This window comes from Trichoderma gamsii (genome assembly GCF_001481775.2).
Source record: "Trichoderma gamsii strain T6085 chromosome Unknown Scaffold_18.2, whole genome shotgun sequence".
Classification (NCBI taxonomy): domain Eukaryota; kingdom Fungi; phylum Ascomycota; class Sordariomycetes; order Hypocreales; family Hypocreaceae; genus Trichoderma; species Trichoderma gamsii.
Genome location: NW_020171355.1, coordinates 1 through 18,845, shown reverse-complemented (window position 1 = coordinate 18,845; position 18,845 = coordinate 1). Strand labels below are relative to the sequence as shown.

The 18,845-nt window shown below is 49.7% G+C and overlaps 5 protein-coding genes across 5 annotated transcripts; 3 read left to right on the top strand and 2 right to left on the bottom strand.

Moving 5' to 3' along the window:
- Window positions 1–5,675: 5,675 nt before the first annotated feature.
- TGAM01_v205611 (hypothetical protein) lies at window positions 5,676–7,524 on the top strand (the record flags this gene model as incomplete). Its single annotated transcript, XM_018801081.2, has 4 exons — window positions 5,676–6,551; window positions 6,639–6,801; window positions 6,860–7,432; window positions 7,496–7,524. 4 exons carry the CDS (start codon window positions 5,676–5,678, stop codon window positions 7,522–7,524), a joined length of 1,641 nt encoding a protein of 546 aa, XP_018665913.2.
- A 2,918-nt stretch (window positions 7,525–10,442) lies between these two features.
- On the bottom strand, window positions 10,443–11,786 carry TGAM01_v205610 (GTP-binding protein rhoA; the record flags this gene model as incomplete). Its single annotated transcript, XM_018801082.1, has 5 exons — window positions 10,443–10,601; window positions 10,671–10,805; window positions 10,874–11,071; window positions 11,555–11,582; window positions 11,719–11,786. The coding sequence occupies 5 exons, from the start codon at window positions 11,784–11,786 to the stop codon at window positions 10,443–10,445; spliced, it is 588 nt and encodes a 195-aa protein (XP_018665914.1).
- Window positions 11,787–12,287: 501 nt separating this feature from the next.
- TGAM01_v205609 (hypothetical protein) lies at window positions 12,288–12,588 on the bottom strand (the record flags this gene model as incomplete). The annotated part of the gene is made up of 2 exons (XM_024549671.1): window positions 12,288–12,293; window positions 12,385–12,588. 2 exons carry the CDS (start codon window positions 12,586–12,588, stop codon window positions 12,288–12,290), a joined length of 210 nt encoding a protein of 69 aa, XP_024405529.1.
- Window positions 12,589–14,760: 2,172 nt separating this feature from the next.
- Window positions 14,761–15,962, top strand: TGAM01_v205608 (hypothetical protein; the record flags this gene model as incomplete). The annotated part of the gene is made up of 2 exons (XM_018801083.1): window positions 14,761–15,216; window positions 15,276–15,962. The coding sequence occupies 2 exons, from the start codon at window positions 14,761–14,763 to the stop codon at window positions 15,960–15,962; spliced, it is 1,143 nt and encodes a 380-aa protein (XP_018665915.1).
- A 468-nt stretch (window positions 15,963–16,430) lies between these two features.
- On the top strand, window positions 16,431–17,330 carry TGAM01_v205607 (urease accessory protein UreG; the record flags this gene model as incomplete). The annotated part of the gene is made up of 2 exons (XM_018801084.1): window positions 16,431–16,609; window positions 16,685–17,330. The coding sequence occupies 2 exons, from the start codon at window positions 16,431–16,433 to the stop codon at window positions 17,328–17,330; spliced, it is 825 nt and encodes a 274-aa protein (XP_018665916.1).
- Window positions 17,331–18,845: the final 1,515 nt, after the last annotated feature.

Genomic DNA, 18,845 nt, shown 5'->3' with positions numbered 1-18,845 from the left:
TTTTTTTTTATAAAATAGATCGAGTGTAGTATAGATTGAATTTAGATTTAAGCTCCATGATAACCTCATCGTTTTCATCTGCATCTACATAAACAGATTTATAGTGCTGTGGATCCTAGAGATCGTACAACTCCCAAGCGCATTGGCCATGAATGACATTTTCATGCGCTTTGGCCAAAAATTCCCAAGCGCATTGGCCAGAGAATGCTGGCAATGGCGGTTGAGATCTTGGGGAAAACAAGAGGGGCGGCCTGCAGAAGAGGGACGACCAACACGCATGAAAATGCCGTGCTAGGGGTGGGTGGCAAATTTTGAGTTGAATCCTTTCTTCGTTGGCAGGAGCCAAACCCACTCGTTTAATACAACCAGTTGACATAGGCAAACTGATCACCCCATTACGCTCACTTTTCTTGTATTCAGAGTCGGAACTTTTCCGTGCAGTGTGCGACTTGAGCACTCTGAGATTATGATGCCGCAACTCATGAGCTATGCTTCTTGTGTCATCATTTCATAATCTTAATCCTGGCCGTTTCACAAGAGGATTATGCGGATGAATCATCATCATCGTGTGTGTATTCCTTTTCCATGAGACGTACAAGAGCCTCATTCTAGGCGGCAACAAACGGCGAAATATGCCGCAGAAACGCTAAAATAACATCTAATACGGCATGGCCGTCGAGGGGGCGTATATCCAGCATGCAATTGTATCCACATTCCTTTATTGAACAGTTTTGTCTCGCAAATTGGATACTATTGGGCGTTGAATGATGTGACATTGGAAGTGGTTCGACGTCCCTATGAAGTTCGTGAGCGAAGGATTCTTGGTATAACAACTTAGTCTGCTTATGGAAGACTGCATGAGAGCTGACAGCGGCCCTTGCAGAGCCGCGGGTACGAAATTGCGGCTAATATCGAAGTATATAGACGGGGTAGAGAGAAGGCCCGATACACTAGTTCGCATGGGAGCAACATCCTGTGCATGTGCAAAGTCTACCGTGTTAATATGCCAAACAAAAATAGTTATGCTGGCTTCATTGCATAAGTTTTGCCGCGTATCACTGCTCTACCGGTTCCTGGCGAGCCATCATTCATCTGATCCACTAGGGGGGGGATCTCTTCGCTCGCTTCCTTTGTTCCACTTTTCTTCTTTTGGAAATGATGTTGCACGTTTGTTAAGGCGAATGTTACGCTGCTAGGCAGGTACGCACGGCCTCGGTAACAAACGGATCCTTTTGACAAAGATATCGCGATTCTTTGTGGCTGTGTCTTGTATTGTGGACCAGAATCTTAGCAAGTGTTGGATCTGTTCCGTAGCGGTCCGGTTAGTATACGCGGGAGCAACGGAACGAAGCTAGTGTGTCAGAGTCAGGCCACAGAAGTGATTCCGATAATATCACGACGACAAGATCTACGGTTTTGACCCCCATCCACATTCCTCTTCCAAATACTGAAGGTAGACATGGGCAGTAAAGACAGCAAGGCCATTGGTGGCTTACACAGTAGGCATGTAAAATGGCCTGTATATACTACCGTATTGTCGTATTACCTTTACAAAACTGACTGGTGGAACTGTTCATCCGTTGGCCAGGCTTTATGAAGATCCAGCAACAGTTTTATTGGATCAGAGGCACTTCTATGGAGATACTCCACTGGCCAGTTTTACAAGGCCATAGGCAAACGGTAGTTACCGTCTTTCTGTAGCGGGAGATCTTTTGCCTCCGTTAGGGGTGAGTGAAGTAAGATCTCCACTCCATGGCTAAACACTTTGCCCCTCAAATCGTTGTCTTTCCTCTTTACACTCGGCTGTCCTCACCGAAGACCCGGTTTACTCGATTTCTCGTATTCAAGGAGTTTGAACAGAATTCTGCAAAACCTGGATCCATAGGGATCCAGTGTCGCCCGTTTGATATGCTTCAATATGCTGATCTGTCCCTAGACGTTAAGTGTATATTGAGCTTTAGATAGCCACTTTGTCAAATTTTCGTTCAATCAACGGCGATACGTGATTGTCAATTGCTGGATGATTGTCCTCAAGCTTCTAATCAGTAGGGTGATGACTTGCTATTCTATTAAAACATCTACCTGATGGCCTGCAATATGAACATCTGTCAGAATATGCTGTGAAAAAATGCAAATTATGTCGCCGCTCGTCTAATGTAGATGATGAAGTTGCCACTGGACCAAAGTATTCTACCGAATATATCCGTCGGTTGTCACAGTAAAGCATACAAGCCAATGCTGCATTCAAAGAACTCCTTGCAGGCTGAGAGGCCCTCACCGTTGTCTACCCTCTCTCTTATTACGACAAGTACTATGAAACAGCTGAGAACAAAACAGGTATTTAATGCATCAGTTGTAAACGTTACATATCATCGCGCAGGTTCTCATGAGTCCACTTGATCTATGATTACCTGAGTTACAGAATTTATTGCCACTGTTGGGGATCGAAGTTCTTCAATGTTCATTTGCCTTCGTTAATTGGCGATTTGGTAATCTTTGGCACAGCTTAATCTTGCCGGCAGCTGCGTGAAGATTTTGGGAAATATCGTATCTTGATACGTTTATCTCGATTTTTTGGCAGAGCTGTGGTCTGTGGATATAGTCCAAGGGTGATATCAGATGTCATTTTCAGTTGGCCAACTCCTGACAGCATGTGGTATTATTGACTTGGCTCCAATGTCGGTCACTTAGGCTCACGTAGCCACTCGTTGGCTCCAAGAAGCGGTGTGCCCTGATTTGCCCGCGATCATCCTGTCTGTCATTTGATGTCATGGACAACACCTATTACGGTGGTTACCACGCCGATCTTTTTTCGACCTTTGACGATTTTTCCTTGTTGATGCTTGATCAATTTCTTGAGCGCTGCCTTCCGAGGTTGAAACATGTGATTAGCTTAGTCGATCGTAATGGAGTAGCGAAGAATTTGAAAGATCTTAGCTAGCTACTCTACAATTTTCTTCTTCCTCCCCAAAGGACTTACTCGTGATATACTGACTTTGCAATGGTTTGTTGATCACGCTTGCTTAACCACCCAGCTGATCTATTTGTGTTCTGGTATAGCTGTTCTGGTAGAGATTACAATTTATTATGTTTACATACTCCTTCACTAACTGAGATGAAAAGGTCTCTTCACGCTCTTTTAGGAAATTCACATGTCCTCTTACTGTCAAGGCATGAAATCAAGTCACGGTCTTACCAGATGTAGATACTCTAGAGTCAAGCCTCGTAGGCCGCTCGGTCAATGCAAGGCTTCAAAGATTGAGAAACCTCGAATGACGCGGCAACGGCGATTCATCCTCTCTCAAGAGAGTTATGCAAATAAAAGGCATCCTATGGTTAACTTACAAGACGTTTGGGGCATTTTGCAATGGAACGAAGTATAAATTTAGCCACAATGTCTTTTTATCATTGTGCTTGAATCCCACCTAGCATTTAATGATGAGGTTGTCTCGTTACAGGACAAGTTATACGAAAAATTGGCAATCGTCAGACTCCCCATCCGCTCCCCCCTCTCCTTTCATTTTCCTATAAAACTCGGTATCGAATCTACAAGCTTTGTGGGTATTATCAAATGTTGTAATACTTGTACTTCCAGCCAATTACGATCACCTTGGCTATCACAGATCACAGCTCGGGATGTATTCCACTCTAAACTCATTCCCAAATAGTGCATCGATGGACCAAGAGACATGCTTCGATTGGCTAAGAGCTTTATCAATCTTCTCATCTATATAATCATATCATATTAATACTATTTGTTAACATAATACTGCAGGATTGGTTGAACCGATGGATTCGCGATGACATCGCTCTAAGTTATTGTCTCATTCTATACGTACGCAAAGTAACGCCACCATATCTCAGCCTTCCATACAATTTCCAATGTCAGATATAAGTTTAAGAGTAGACAGACCGGATCAAGACTGGCTCATTTTATAACCCCAGCCATGTTATGAAGGCTTTGCGTCTAGTTCATTAGTTTTGTATTTGCGAGTATTTCCGAATGAACTCCTTTCTCACAGCAAAGAGCGATCAATTAGCAACTACTTTACAATTGTTTGGGAACTATGTGCTGTCAAAATATGGCGAGCCCTAACTATCTCAGATGCAACTTTGTGGAGTTCCATTTTGCCTTGGTGATATCGGCACTTGCCAACCTATAACGCTCCCAAAGTCTGCAACGGCATAGTTGTCCACGACTCCCCCCAGCAGGCGGTATAGGCATGTTTCAATGGCAATAGACTTCCTGTAGCTTGGAATAAAGAATGATTTGGATATATTAAACGAATGATATGGCCGGTGAAGACTTGCGCATTGGTACAGCGCATTGGTACACGTAGGCAAGTAGTGGTTGCACCATCAGGAACCCAATCAAAGTAGCAGTTGAAGGGCTTTTCTTTTTGTTTATTTGAGCAGGATTTACCTGTTTATGCTTATCTAAGTCATCTCGCCTCACTTTCATCAACATTACTGTGAAATATGCTGGGAGCATTATCGCTGCCTTGATCGTGCTAGATCAACAAAGAAACAGCTCACATCTAGTAGTATATGTATCCTGTATCAGGTGGCTGGATGAAGTAGCAGCTACAATGGAACATTGACTCTTGTATAGACGCTAGATCTTCCGCAAGTACGTTGTTTGAAGCTGTATTTTCTTCGTGTCTAGTGGTGCTCTTACAGTACCTACCTTAGGTAGATCAAGTCATAATGCGCTGTGATGGGATTGAGCACAGATAGAGGTGTTTTTACTAAATGCGCTGCAAAACGTTCATTTTGATACGTGTCGCGATTCATTGTACGTCTGTAGGCTAAAATGTTTCTTAACCTCTTGGCAGCGATCTATCGAGATCTATCTTATGTTAGCAGTACCACCTCCACTCGCGCGAACTGCTGAAATGCTACCGTGTGATCGTCCATGTCTCAGGTACCTTGTATTGCGATTATAGTAGAGCTACTTCGCATGTAGTTCGACCCAATCTCCTAGCACAACTCCTTAATGATTCTATTGGTAGAGAATTATTATTTTAGAATATTTGCGTCATCTTCTCTATCATTAGGTACGATCGAAGATGCTGAGAGTGAACAAGTTGTAAGCTGAGGTCATGGAAACGTCGGGCTATGACTAACCATCAATTAGTATTTTCCATATGCCAATTCGTCTACATCATTCTTCTTCTTTCTTTCATTTCTTCTTCCTTAATAATACAATACATGATTCACAGCAGCTCTTTCATTATTGATCAAGTCAAATTAATTATAGGCTCCAGCATCCACTAAATCTGGATTCCAGCAGGTCCCGACCCGCCTGAGCTCCGCCGGCGCGGATTTAGATAGACCCAGAAGCCCGCCTCGGCTTAGCCTAGTCGGGCATGACCTGCAACATCTACAGGCGGCACTAAACCCGTTGCGGGCTGCAATTGCGTAGCTCTCGGGTCCTCAGGGTCAAACTCCGGTTGCAATAGCATTTGAGAAACACCAAAGCCCCTGAATCTGGCCGTGGGAGACGCGATATTTCCCAGCCCATAGACTTTGTTTGGCGGCGATACTAGGCACGGCTTGCTCAGGCAGCAGCGGAAATTGCATTACTTCTTCGTTTTCAGCCTTTGTTCTTATTTAGTCCGTGGCTGCCTCGGTGCGAAAATGGTGACCGGGCGAGACGCCGCCACGCTGTTATAATGACCATGGCCAAAGAAACCTACGGCGAGACCACCTTTGGCGACGAGGACCGCGGCCTGCTGGGCGACGGCGAGGCGGAGCGAGGCGACCTCTCCATCATCACCACGAGCGTGCTCAAGACGCCGCGGCCCGACTTTGAGACCGAATCCAAGACGCCGCGAACGCCCGGCCGGGTGCAGTTCGATCTGACGCCGCGCATCCTCAACTTCAGCGACGGACCCCTCCACGGCCGGCCTTCGACGTCGTCGTTCTCGTCCGACGACCGATTCGACTTTGACGATGGCGCCACCTCCATCAACGACTCCCACCGCGTGCCGCTGCTCACCGAAATCGAGGCGCCCAGCATCACGGTCGCTCGAGAATGGGACGACGCGGGCGAGGACGGCGACGAAGAGAGCGCCGCAACGGCAGAGCTGCGCCGACCAAAGTCCGGGCTGCAGTCCGCCTTTATGAACATGGCCAATTCCATCATCGGCGCCGGCATCATCGGCCAGCCATATGCAATGCGGCAGGCGGGCCTGCTGGCGGGCACGGTGCTGCTCATTGCGCTGACGGCCGTGGTGGACTGGACCATCTGCCTGATTGTCATCAACAGCAAGCTGAGCGGCACGAGCAGCTTCCAGGGCACGGTCGAGCACTGCTTCGGCCGGCCGGGACTGATTGCCATTAGCGTTGCGCAGTGGGTGTTTGCCTTTGGCGGCATGGTGGCCTTTGGCGTGATTGTGGGCGATACGATTCCGCATGTCTTGACCGCTATCTGGACGGATCTGGGGAGCGTGCCGGTCCTGGGGCTGTTGACGAACAGAAGGGTTGCGATTGCGGTGTTTTGCATGGGAATCAGCTACCCATTGACTTTATACAGGGACATTGCAAAGGTAAGATACTAATTCGCTGTTCATCTAGACTAGGCATGCCTGGAGGAGAGTGAATTCCTGCTAATGCAACACTGCTCAAACAAATAGTTGGCCAAGGCGAGTACACTGGCTCTCATCGGCATGCTGGTCATTGTCGTTACGGTGCTGGTGCAAGGCGTGCTTGTTCCGTCTGCGGACCGCGGGTCCTTTAGCACGCCGCTGTTGACAATCAACAGCGGCATCTTTCAAGCCATTGGCGTGATATCATTTGGTATGAACACCTTCCACTACCACCACCAAAAAGTCATGGCTAACGCTGACCTGTGTAGCATTTGTCTGCCATCACAACTCCCTCCTCATCTACGGCTCCCTCAAGACCCCCACAATCGACAACTTCTCCCGCGTCACGCACTACTCCACCGTCGTCTCCATGCTCGCATGTCTGATCATGGCCCTCGGCGGCTTCCTCACCTTTGGCGACAAGACAATGGGCAACGTGCTCAACAACTTTTCCTCGGACAACTCCATGGTCAACGTCGCACGACTGTGCTTTGGACTCAACATGCTGACGACTCTGCCTCTGGAAGCATTCGTCTGTCGCGAGGTCATGATTACATACTTTTATCCCAACGAGCCGTTTGACCTGCGGCGGCATCTGATCATCAGCACAGCACTGGTTGCCGGCGCCACGACTCTGAGCATGCTAACATGCGATTTGGGCATCGTCTTTGAGCTCGTGGGCGCAACCAGCGCGGTGGCCATGGCGTACATCTTGCCGCCCATGTGCTACATCAAGCTGACGACGAGGAGTTGGCGCACATATGTGGCTGGCGCAATAGTGGTGTTTGGAGTTGCCGTCATGGTGATCAGCGTGATTCAGGCAATAGATAAATTGATTAATGGTGAGTCCTCTCTTGATATCATCAACTGCCCTATCCATCATACTGACAATTATCGTCCAACAGGCTCAGAGACTACAGCGCAATGCACGTAGAATAGCAAAGCCCACGAACTTAAATTATAGAACTTGTTAACTGTATGACTACGAATACACACATATATAGAGAGCATGGAACCAAAGGAATATGCATAACCTCCCTAGATGTAGGGAGAAGGATTGAACAGGACTGTATGTACAATAAGGGAGTCTGATTGGATTCTGACTTTTTTGTAATCGCTTTTGGGGTACACGGCTTTGTGTAAGACCAGCGGTGGTTGATTTCCATAGACGGGCCATAGGTATAAAGACGTATATCTATGGAATTCGCCGTCCAGTGAAGATATGAACAGTGATTCTCCAATGTACCTATGTGCATGTATGTACAACTTGCGTAAAGTAGGCCGCATTTCAACCCATGTCAATGCGTATAGCAGAATCCCAGACAACATTCTCATCAACTGCCGGGTAGCCACAAACCCTCCCCAAAGCAGGCGTCGATACAACCAAGCTCTCCTCTACCGCTTTTGGAAACACATCGTCAGCAGCCTCATTTCTCGCCTCACTTCCACGCCGCATCGCCGCAAGTATCCGCGTGGCCACTCTCGTCTTCCCTAAAACAGGCTGTCACGGGTTCACAAAGCGAGCACATGATCAATCCGCGGAGGTTCAGCCTTTTTGCCTGAAGCAGGTAGCAAGGATCAACAGACATACACCGATAAGTCACCGACGGAAAGATAACAGCAGCTGTATGTACATGTAGATGCTCTTATTAACTAAGATAGGTACGTAGGCAGCACAACCCCCATATCGTTGCCTGTTTGCCTATCGTATCAAATGCCACACAGCATCAAAGCTCAATACGCTCTAAAGCAACGGCTACGCCACCAGCCAATCGCCTCTCAGGCATTACGCCCATGGTAAATGAGCCCACACAGCCCCCGCTAAATCAAGCCCCCCCGAAACAGAGCGGATACAAGCCCCGAGAGGCTTCTCCAAAACAATTTGATCCCTCAATCCTGCCTTTCCCCTCTTGCCTTTCTTTATCCGTGCTCTCATGTTGGCCAACTTGATGAATATAGACGGCACATTAGATAAGATGCCTCAACATATAGAATCATGTAGGAGGGTTACAGTAATCTCAAAGCTGTTGGCTCTTTGTGACTGCTAGTAGCTAGTTCCATCCACCACTAATACAATGCAACGTGAAGCTAATAGCATCCATGAAATAGCGGTTAATCCTCAATAGTAAATAGTGCCCTCCCTACAAGCCAATGAAGCTCCAACGCCTCACCTGCCGAATGACCGACTGCCCACCCGCCGCGATGTGCCGCGTCCTAGAACCACCTCCATAGCGACCAGACCCTTATTATCTGACCTGACATATAAAGCAGACGACCCCGCTCACCTCCAAAAAATCCGAGGCTCTCTCCCCAACAATCAACCAAACTCGTCCATCAACTCCATACTATCTATTTAAATAGCTTTGCTTTTCAGCTACACACATCCAAAATGCAGCCCGTCAACTTCAACCACTCCTCTTGCCCCAAATGCTCCGCCGCCATGGACTCCAGCTCAAAGACCTGCTCCAAATGCGGTGCCGTAAGTCTCTTCTTCTTCTCTTCCTAGAAGACAATCTCGACAAGCAATAAACGGACTCTGACTGAATTTATTCCAGACTTGCCCCGTCTAAGCGCCCTACTAGAATTCCCTCCTCGCCTCGACGCCTTTCTTAGTCACGACAGTTATAGATGACGAGATGATGCTTAGGCTGGATGGATGGGCGAGCGTGTAGAAGAATAACTATATGGCATATGATGGGTAAAGTGAAGCAGGTTGATGAATGAGTGGATTAACGACATATCACGACGATCAAGTGTAGCAAGGCAAGGTGTTGACAGGAGAGAGCATTGCATGCGTATTTTCCATAGGCAGCTAGAGTAGCTATCGCCGTAGGAGAAATCAATGGCACCCACTGTGCCACAAGGAAACATTACCTTACACCCGTGTCTTGCAGCAAGGCTGTCAAATACCTAGCCGCGTACATCACGAGCCACAACGTGGACAAATTCACAGCCGTCGGGGAAATCAAGATGGGTTATTCGCAATCTAGCATCTTCAGTGTAAAAGATAAACCAATATTACAACCATCCATACCAAATTAAAAAAAGAAAAAAAAAAGGAGATGGTTGAAGAGCAGAAGCACAGCGCGGAGATGCTCGTGCCCGAGACTGCAGAAAGTGGAAAAGAAAAAACGAAACAATGTATGATAACCTGTTGTAGAGACCGCTCACGAATCCCGGCAACTTCCAAAAAAGTGCGACAAATCCACGACTACCTACTTACATCTCCTTGCAAATTCTTCTCGTCTGGTGACTCTCCTCCCTCCTCCCATAAGCTAGACAAACTGCATGCCCTTCTATTCCATCTGTACGCTGCCGAATCAACCATCAACCGCTCGTAGCTAAAGAAAAAAGAAAGCCACACCTCCAACATTAGGCCCGTCGACCCGCTTCGCACCACTGGGAAGATACAGTAAAGCAAGACCGGCTTGCCCGCCGGCATTATGACAGAGGCATAAGGGGGGGAAACTTCTGGTTTACCTTCTCTCGCGAATCATCTCTTTCCCTAGAGAATCCTTACTCCATGACGGTGATGGGACTGCAGAACCATGCACGCAACCAATAATAACCCTTTCTCGCCGTGGCCACCGGCGAAGCGAGACACGGGAAACGAGACAATCGAATCCCAAATCTCCCGGAAAAAAAAAAGAAAAAACCTGTATCCGTAAACAGCCGATACCATTGAGGCTGACATCCATCCCCTTAATCACCAAACCAGCCATGTATTTGTTTGTTTCAGCTGGCTCGTGAGGAAGAGCAAGAAACGCATCGAATTACAAACAAAGGGGGGAATCGAGCCGAGAATGGAAACGGATTGCGTCTGAGATGGACGGGCGCAAAGATAAAACGTGTTTACAGGACAAGGCACTTCTTGTGGCTGCTCTTGCGGCTGGTGCGGGACATGAGGGCGGCACGAGTAGCGTGCTCAAAGACCTCACGAACACCGTTGCCGGTTCGGGCAGAGCACTCCAGGTACTTGTAGGCTCCGATCTTCTTAGCAACAGCCTCAGCCTAAATGGGGATACGCGGTCAGCATGTCTGCGTGGTGAGGCAGAATTCATATGAACAAAGAAAACTCACGTCCTGAGTGGAAACCGGCTTCTGGTTGGTCGCCCTCAAGGCCTCGATGGTGTTGGGGTCGTCTCGCAGATCGTTCTTGCAGCCAACGAGGATGATGGGGAGACCAGAGCAGAAGTGCACGACCTCAGAGATCCACTACCAAAGACACAAACGTGTTAGCATTTCTCCCATTTTCAGAGACATGGCAAAGTCGGATGACGTACCTTCTCCAGGACGTTGTCCAGAGAATCAGGAGAGTCGATGGCGAAGCAGATCAGGATGACGTGAGAGTCAGGGTACGAGAGAGGTCGGAGACGGTCGTAATCCTCCTGGCCAGCCGTATCCCATAGGGCCAACTCAACGTGCTTGTTGTCAACCTGAACATCGGCGACATAGTTCTCGAAAACGGTGGGGACGTAGACCTAAAAAGACATTATACGTCAGCGTCGCGTTGGTTATGGGGCAGCATGTAAAGGTGTCGTATATTTCATCCCCATTTCTTCCGCTCTCTTTTTGCAAGACAGAGAAAACCGATGGCGGATGGCAGGGCTTGATGGTGGTGATGAGAATGCTGATGGGGATAAGGATATTTGGTGGTTGCTAGCTAGGCTGATAAGGAGCCCGTAGCCAGATTATGACACGTCAAGAAATTTTGCCGCGGTCGGGGGCTGATGCCAACACCGCACCACCCCATCTCGATCTTGCGGCAAAGCTACCATCAAGAAACTGGCAGGACATGGCAGAAAAAAGGGCTCGGGTCGGCGATTCATCTCCCATTGGCGATGATGATGTTGATAATGCTGTTGTGGAGGCTCTTGGGGGCGGGAAAATAAAAGGCGGCGGCTAATGAAAACGCGGCGGAGGGCAAAATAGGGGATGCAGATGGACTGCGTTTCAATGCGTACCTCGGGGAAAGCGCCCTTGGAGAAGACACTGCGCGGCAGACGGGTTAGCTGGGCTCGATGCTGTGAACAGATGGCGATGCGTTGCATCCAGCGCCGAAGCTCGAGGGCGATGGCGGCGCGAGGAAGCGTGCCGCACACAGGATTTGATGGGCATCAGCACTCACATCAACAAACAGGTTTTACCGCAGGCACCGTCGCCGACGATGACGAGCTTTCGGCGGATTTCAGCCATGGCGTCGTTTGGGGATTCTGGGAGATGGATAAGAAGCGTCGGCTGGTAACAATGAAGGCAGCGAGCGTCTCGGGCGTTGGTGGATGGCGGTTGTGATGGAATGAAAGGAAGAGAGATGGACGTCAGAAGGGGGATTGTGACGGAAGAGAGAGAGAAGCTGGTCTGGGTCAGGCCTGGGCCTTTTTTTGGCTTTTGCAGGCACGAGGTACCGGGTACTTGGCGCTACCGGGTGACTTGTGGAGAGAGGGGGGAGCGAGCGCTGCTTTTTATTCTTGGGGGCTGGCGAGTCCTCTGCGGTCCTGGAGGACTTGTAATGCAGGATATGTGTCGTAATGAGCAAAGCCGCAATGATGGAAAATGAGAATATTAATAAGAGAGATTATTAGGACTCAGCTACGAAATGATTTCCTGAAGCCGATTCTGTCCAAGGCAGACATTCATCTGCAGCAAATAAGATATGCACAGATTCTAGCAGATTGATTGATGGACTCCAGGTGCTGTTCAGCTCTTGTTTCTCTAATTAGCAGTGGCCCTGGCGACGACGGCGCTCAGCACTGCCTGTGCTGCTGTACCTTATACTTGCTCTTGTACTGCGTACCTTGGCTAGCGCGTCCTGAGGCAGCCAACAATTTCTCTGGGGACTCGCCAATGGCTTGATTGCCTGTCCAGGTGGCCCCGGCTTTTGCCTGCTATGCTGTGCGGTGCTGTGCGTACTCCAGCCACTGCAAAGCTCAGCGCTACCACGCGGTACCAAGTCTTCCGGTTGGTGAAGTACTCGGTACTCGGTGTAATCACAGCACATGCACCTGGCATTGATCTCATCAGTTCTTTTAGCGGCTGCAGCTTGGTCGCCGAGCTCTGCTCTGTAATACAGGCACATGTACCTATACTGAAGGATTTAATTCTACAGTGTAGCCAATAAATCCCACTGCTCTTCTACCTTATCTGACCGCTACTACGGCAACGGCACGACGCGGCACGGCAAACGAGGCTGCAGAAGAGACAGACAGCCAGACGGCCAGAGGCTCGAGGGATGCCCGGCCTGGACGCGTCGCCGGCGGGAGGTGGCTGAGACGCTGCTGGGAGATAAGGGCCGGTACATGTGACGAGGCAGACCTCCCAGCGCTAGAGCCAGGTACACGCTACTCGGAGCTCCGTACGGCGCAGCACTTGCGAGCGCCAAAGAGCGTTACTTGATCCTTTATAAGATGGAGCTCCACCGCTAAACTGAGACAAAGTAGCTGTACATGGCCTGTGGCTGCTTTACGGGGGCGCGTGCGGGCAGAAGGGGACCATGGATGTTGCCGCTGCGAGTAGATGTAGTGAGTACGGGGCGCCGCAGCATCATCAACAGCGGCAGGTTATAGAGTCAAGTACCCTGATCTGGCACTAGAGCTGCGTTTTGCATCAAGCTCGCTGAGATGATCTGTGAATCATTCGGTGTGCAATCATGTGCGAATTGATGATGTCGACTGTAAGTACTTCAGGTCATGCTGGGTGTTGTAGTGCAGCGAGTGGCCTCTCCTTCAGTAAGTAAGGTAGGTAAGGTAGTAGATACATTTACTGGAGTAAAAGTTCACTGTCCGTATACTTACAGACGTCCCATGATGCTTCATCTTGAATCAATATGTAGCCTTGTCTTAGCAGCAGCTACTCTAGTGATTAGCAGTGGTAATGGACGATTTGTTGGGAATGACAACAGGCCGCTACTCGAACCTGTCATACAGTGCACCAACACCAAATGCGCTGCTGCATCAACCTCGTATTTGGCACCGCCATCACCTAATCTCACCATACCAAGGCTCCGTCTATCTTCCCCAGGCCCAGCTAGACCGCTTCCCGCCGCCTAAGCAGGGTGACACGGCCTGCTGTGCCTCCTGACATGCGGCCCTGCAACTCCTGGTGGCAAAGTCCTACGCCTCTAGGACTTGGCCATGGCAATTGCTGCATGCATGCCGGAAGAGCTGTCATAAATTAGTACCGGTACGTCCAGCCGTGGCTGGGGGAGCTGCACGGCGGTGGTAGTGCAAGCAGTAGCGTCAGCGCGTTGAAGCTGATGCGCCAGAACCTCAAATTAAGGGATCACATGATCGACATGCTCACGACGCATTTCCTTGTTTGGGCGTCTTTGGTCTTGAGTCCACTGGGAGTTATAGATACGTGAGTAGCCCTTGATCTGGACGCATAAGAGCCATCGTTGGGTGTAAAAGCACAGTGTAATCGGCTTCTTGTTGATTTGGCTGCTGCAGCCAGAGCCGGAGCTGAAATTGCAGCTGAAATGAAATGCAGGAAAGGCATCGGAGAACTGGTGCTCTCCGTGCTCCATCCAAGTGCAGCGTTGTGTTCAAGTTACCAAGACATGTACAAAGTGCTCTGTACAGTAGCTGCTTTGTATCAGCTACTCCTTGCCATGGCATTGCTGCATCAAACTCACTCTCCTTTTTCCTTGCTTTGCTTTTGCTTCCTTTTCTCCTTGACTCCCTCCCCTTTATCTTACCGCAATCTCTCCAAGACTCCGTGACGCCGCTTGTAGCATCACAATGTACTCGCCGCCATTAGCGTGCTGCCAAGAGCAAGTACAGGTACCCCGTGCTAACGCGTCCTGCTCCGAGTTGCCTGCGCACTGTATTGCTGCAGAGCCGCAGGCATGTCAGACAGCCGGGCACACCAAGCTCTCACTAGTAGAAGCCTCCCATAGCATACAGTGCGCATGATCGTGCTTATACACCCCGCCATAGCCATAACCTGGCCTGGCCCTATCAGCTTATCAGTGCCGCATTGCCATGTCCCGCGCTAAGCCCATCTTGGATCAAATCGAAGATTTTCCGAGTCCATCTGGAAAGTCGTAGTCGTCCCGCAAAAGACCATCAGTCGATATCACGATCTATCTCTGGTGTTGCGGGCGGCGTCCATTGCGATCAATGGGCTGCGATTCAGAATCATAGACAAACGACATTGATTCTCTCCCACAGCCATGCAGAAACTAGCGAAGCGGGCGGCCCAGGCGCAGCGCCAGGCGTCTCGCCGCACGAGACTCCAGATGGAGCAGGAAAATGTCGACACCAAGCTTCGAAGCCGTCTTGCACTCCGATCAGCAGTCGAGGAAGTCCGACAAAATCTCAAAGACGCAAGAAAAGCCCGGAAAGAAGATTGGGAATTGGGGCCTTTGGCGCCTAAGCGAGACCTAGGATTTAACGACTACGGCGCCTTCAAGGAGAATGTGCGACAGGACTGGTCAAATTATGGCCTGCACCAACCGAACCCGAAAGTGATTGAGCAGCGCTGTGCTTGGGCTGGAGGCGTGAAGCAGCTGAACCTTGCGCCTGGCGACAGAGTGGTTATTCAGGATGGTCCGGACAAGGGCAAGATTGATCGCATCAAGTCGGTCCAGCCACAATCCGGAACCGTTACTTTGGAGCACCGCCACCAGGTATGTCGATTCTTGTTAGAAAATTCTCTCAACTATGCTAAATATCTGACGATGTATAGGCTGTTGTTCAAGGCATGTTTGGCAACCCCAGTCGACCGCAGCCCATGCCCATTTCTATCGCATCCGTCCGCCTCGTCTACCCGATGACGAACCCCGACACAGGCGTCACCCGAGACACCGTCATAAATCAGCTCAAGGCGGTACCTCCGAACATGCAGTCCCCAAACATGTCTTTGGACCGCTGGCAATACGGCAAGAAGTGGGATCGCGTGGTACCCGGTCTCAACGTTGTGATTCCTTGGCCCGAGGTCGAGGTCCCAGAATTCGAAACCATGCCTGCGGACACTGTTCGCGAGCAAGTTGAAGACAGATCATTCTACTACGGACTGTTGTCACCACCGATGCCGGAGCAGGTTGTGGACGAGCTGAGAAACAAGTTTTCAAGATTCAGAACAAGACACGAGGCGTGGTACATTGAGAAGAAGGAGATGGAGGAGGCTTTGAAGAAGGGCCGACAGGAGACCATCAAGGCTATGCAGACACCATTGGACGAGTTCCACGAGAAGAACCGGGAAGCTCGCGCGGAGCAAGGAGAGCCGGAGCTGTCAGAGGAGATGCTGACCAAGATTGGCGAGTTTATGGCCAAGAAGAAGTCGGCGGCTTTGGAGAATGCTGGTGTGTCTGAAGTATCAGCAGCACCGGTATCTCCCAAGGATGATACCAATGCGCCACCGACAGCTCAGTAATGGAGAAGGAATAAAAAAAGGAGGATAGAAGAAAGAGACCAAGATATTAGCCAGGCAAAGGAAGAGATTTGGCTTTGGCTTGTGTAATTATATAGACCTGTGTACGAGCTGTACATTATGACGGAGCAAATGAAGACAAGAATTGACCAACCATCTGACCTATTTGCTACTCTCGCCCACTAGGCCCAGGCGCATATCGCCGACACGGGCCATGACTTGTTTCTATTACTTGTATAGATAAGAGATCAGATCTGAAGCTCAATTCAGCTGTCAAATCCAGCTCTTGGCTCCACCCACACTTGGACCCCTCCCCCGCGCCTCTTATCAGTTGGCTGGATCTTGACTTGACGTGACGTCTCAGATGTCGTTTTCTTTAGTGAATATTCACGGCCATAATTTTCTCGTCTTTTCTTCTTCTTGTATCCCTTTATTTTCTTCTCTCATCTTTCCCCACTGTAAGACCAAACCATGGCGCACACTCACTCTCACGACGGCAGCGCGCCGCACTCGCACAATGGCTTCTCAGCTCAAGAGCACGGCCACTCTCACGAAATCCTTGATGGCCCCGGCAGCTATATCGGACGAGAGATGCCCATCGTAGAGGGCCGCACCTGGGCTGATCGTGCATTCACAATTGGAATTGGCGGGTGAGTTCACAGTTCTTTGCCATTCACCACGAGAAATACCTTTTTACTTCATAGATACTGACCTGCTCTCTACAGTCCCGTTGGCTCAGGCAAGACCGCTCTGATGCTGGCCCTCTGCCTCGCCCTCAGAGAGAAATACTCTCTCGCCGCCGTCACAAACGACATCTTCACCAAAGAAGACGCCGAGTTTCTCACCCGCCACGCGGCTCTACCTCCCCAGCGCATCCGCGCCATCGAGACCGGAGGCTGTCCACACGCCGCCGTCCGCGAAGACATCTCCGCCAACCTCGCCGCCCTGGAAGACCTGCACGCCGAGTTCGATTCCGATCTTCTGCTCATTGAATCCGGTGGCGACAACTTGGCTGCAAACTACAGCCGCGAACTGGCCGACTTCATCATCTACGTTATCGATGTCAGCGGCGGCGACAAGGTGCCTCGGAAAGGAGGTCCTGGAATTACGCAGAGTGATTTGCTGGTCGTGAACAAGACGGATTTGGCCGAGGCTGTGGGCGCTGATTTGGGAGTCATGGAGAGGGATGCGAGAAAGATGCGAGAAGGGGGCCCGACGGTTTTCGCGCAGGTGAAGAAGGATGTGGGCGTGGATCACATTGTGAATCTCATTTTGAGTGCGTGGAAGGCGAGCGGTGCTGAGGAGGAGAGGAGGAGTCGTGGAGGGCCGAGGCCGACGGAGGGTCTGGAGGCGTTGAAGAAGGAGGCTTAGAGGGACTTGGAAGATGCTTGAAGATGTGTGTATATGGGCGAGAAGGACTCGGGTAGTCTGCGATACATAAGAAGGTAGATTGTACTTTACGAGTTTGTACTAATGACTCTTGGGATGAATTCAAGAGGGTGTCAATTTTTACAAGCTGGGTAGCTATGGAGGCACGGCCATTCATCCCCAAAAGCATGTTCCGCAAGGATATCATGTCTGCACTAGAGTACAAAGCCCTCTGGAAAGCACGTCTCTGCACTGGCTCTGGTCATATTCTGTAGATATGACCAGGGCCCCAGGCAACACCACGAGGAGGTTGCAGAGTCCGATTTCGTTGCCCGCAGCATTCCATCCCGTTATCAAACTAGATGGAAGCGCACCCGCAAGCGACGCAGCATTGCTGGTCATCTCGTGGAGGAATTATTCCACTATGCGAATCTGGAAGCCTCGGCTTTTTCAACCTGACCTTGCGCGGCAGAGTGGTGGCCCTGCGTACACTGGTGTGATGTGCACCACGGCTCGAGGTCGGTGGAGCTTTGCTCTCGTCTGAACCATCCTCGCGCCAATTTCGGACCTTGAGTTGTCCTTTTCAATCAGGTCGAGTGATTCCTTAGTGGAACGGCCCTGCTGCCATGCGCCAAATGGCCTTCTCGTTTATAGCGTCCGAATCTTTCTTTTCACCTCTTGCTCTCTACTTGGGCACGACGTATTTCGTTTTTTCTTCCGTGGGATGTGCCTGTTCGACCGAACCAAACCACTCTAAAATATCGCCTGCCCAGTCACCTATGGACAATAACGAATCTAACTTTTGAATTCGGGCATCCTTGATTTTCAGAGCCTCTTTGGTTGTTTCCAACTCTTTCTCGACCTGAACTCTCTTGCGCCGCTGCTCTTCATTCCCTGCAGCATGCGCCCCGACGTCTTTTTCGATCATGTCGAGCGCCCGCTCAAAACCGCCGTATGATCCTTGGCTTGGCCACTGAGCTTAGGGCTGTCAGGCCGTGAGGTGCTGGCGGAACTGTCCTGTTCGGTGGGCGAGACTGTGCAATAGTCACCATTGCGAGGACTCGGCAGAGACTTCTTGAACAGATCAAGGATGTGTGTGATTTTATTGTGGATGTAGCGCGTGGTAGGAGAATTCGTGGGTGGTCCTCAGATATATATAGCTACTGATTTGTGGCCTCTTTGATTTGAGTTTGGCATGTTTGGCTGAAAGTTTGGCATTTGAGTTAGGCCGAGAGTTTGTATTGCTTTGAGAGGATTCATTACGCGTAGGCAGGGGCTTGCTCAAGCATGAAGGGCCGAATCTAAGGTTTGAGTTTACGCTGGCAGAGTGATGGTCAGTAGACTTCTGCTACTTCCGCTACTCCTGCTACCATATATGTCTACCATATCTACTACTATATCTACTATATCTACTATATCTACTATATCTACTATATCTACTATATCTACTATATCTACTATATCTACTATATCTACTATATCTACTATATCTACTATATCTACTATATCTACTATATC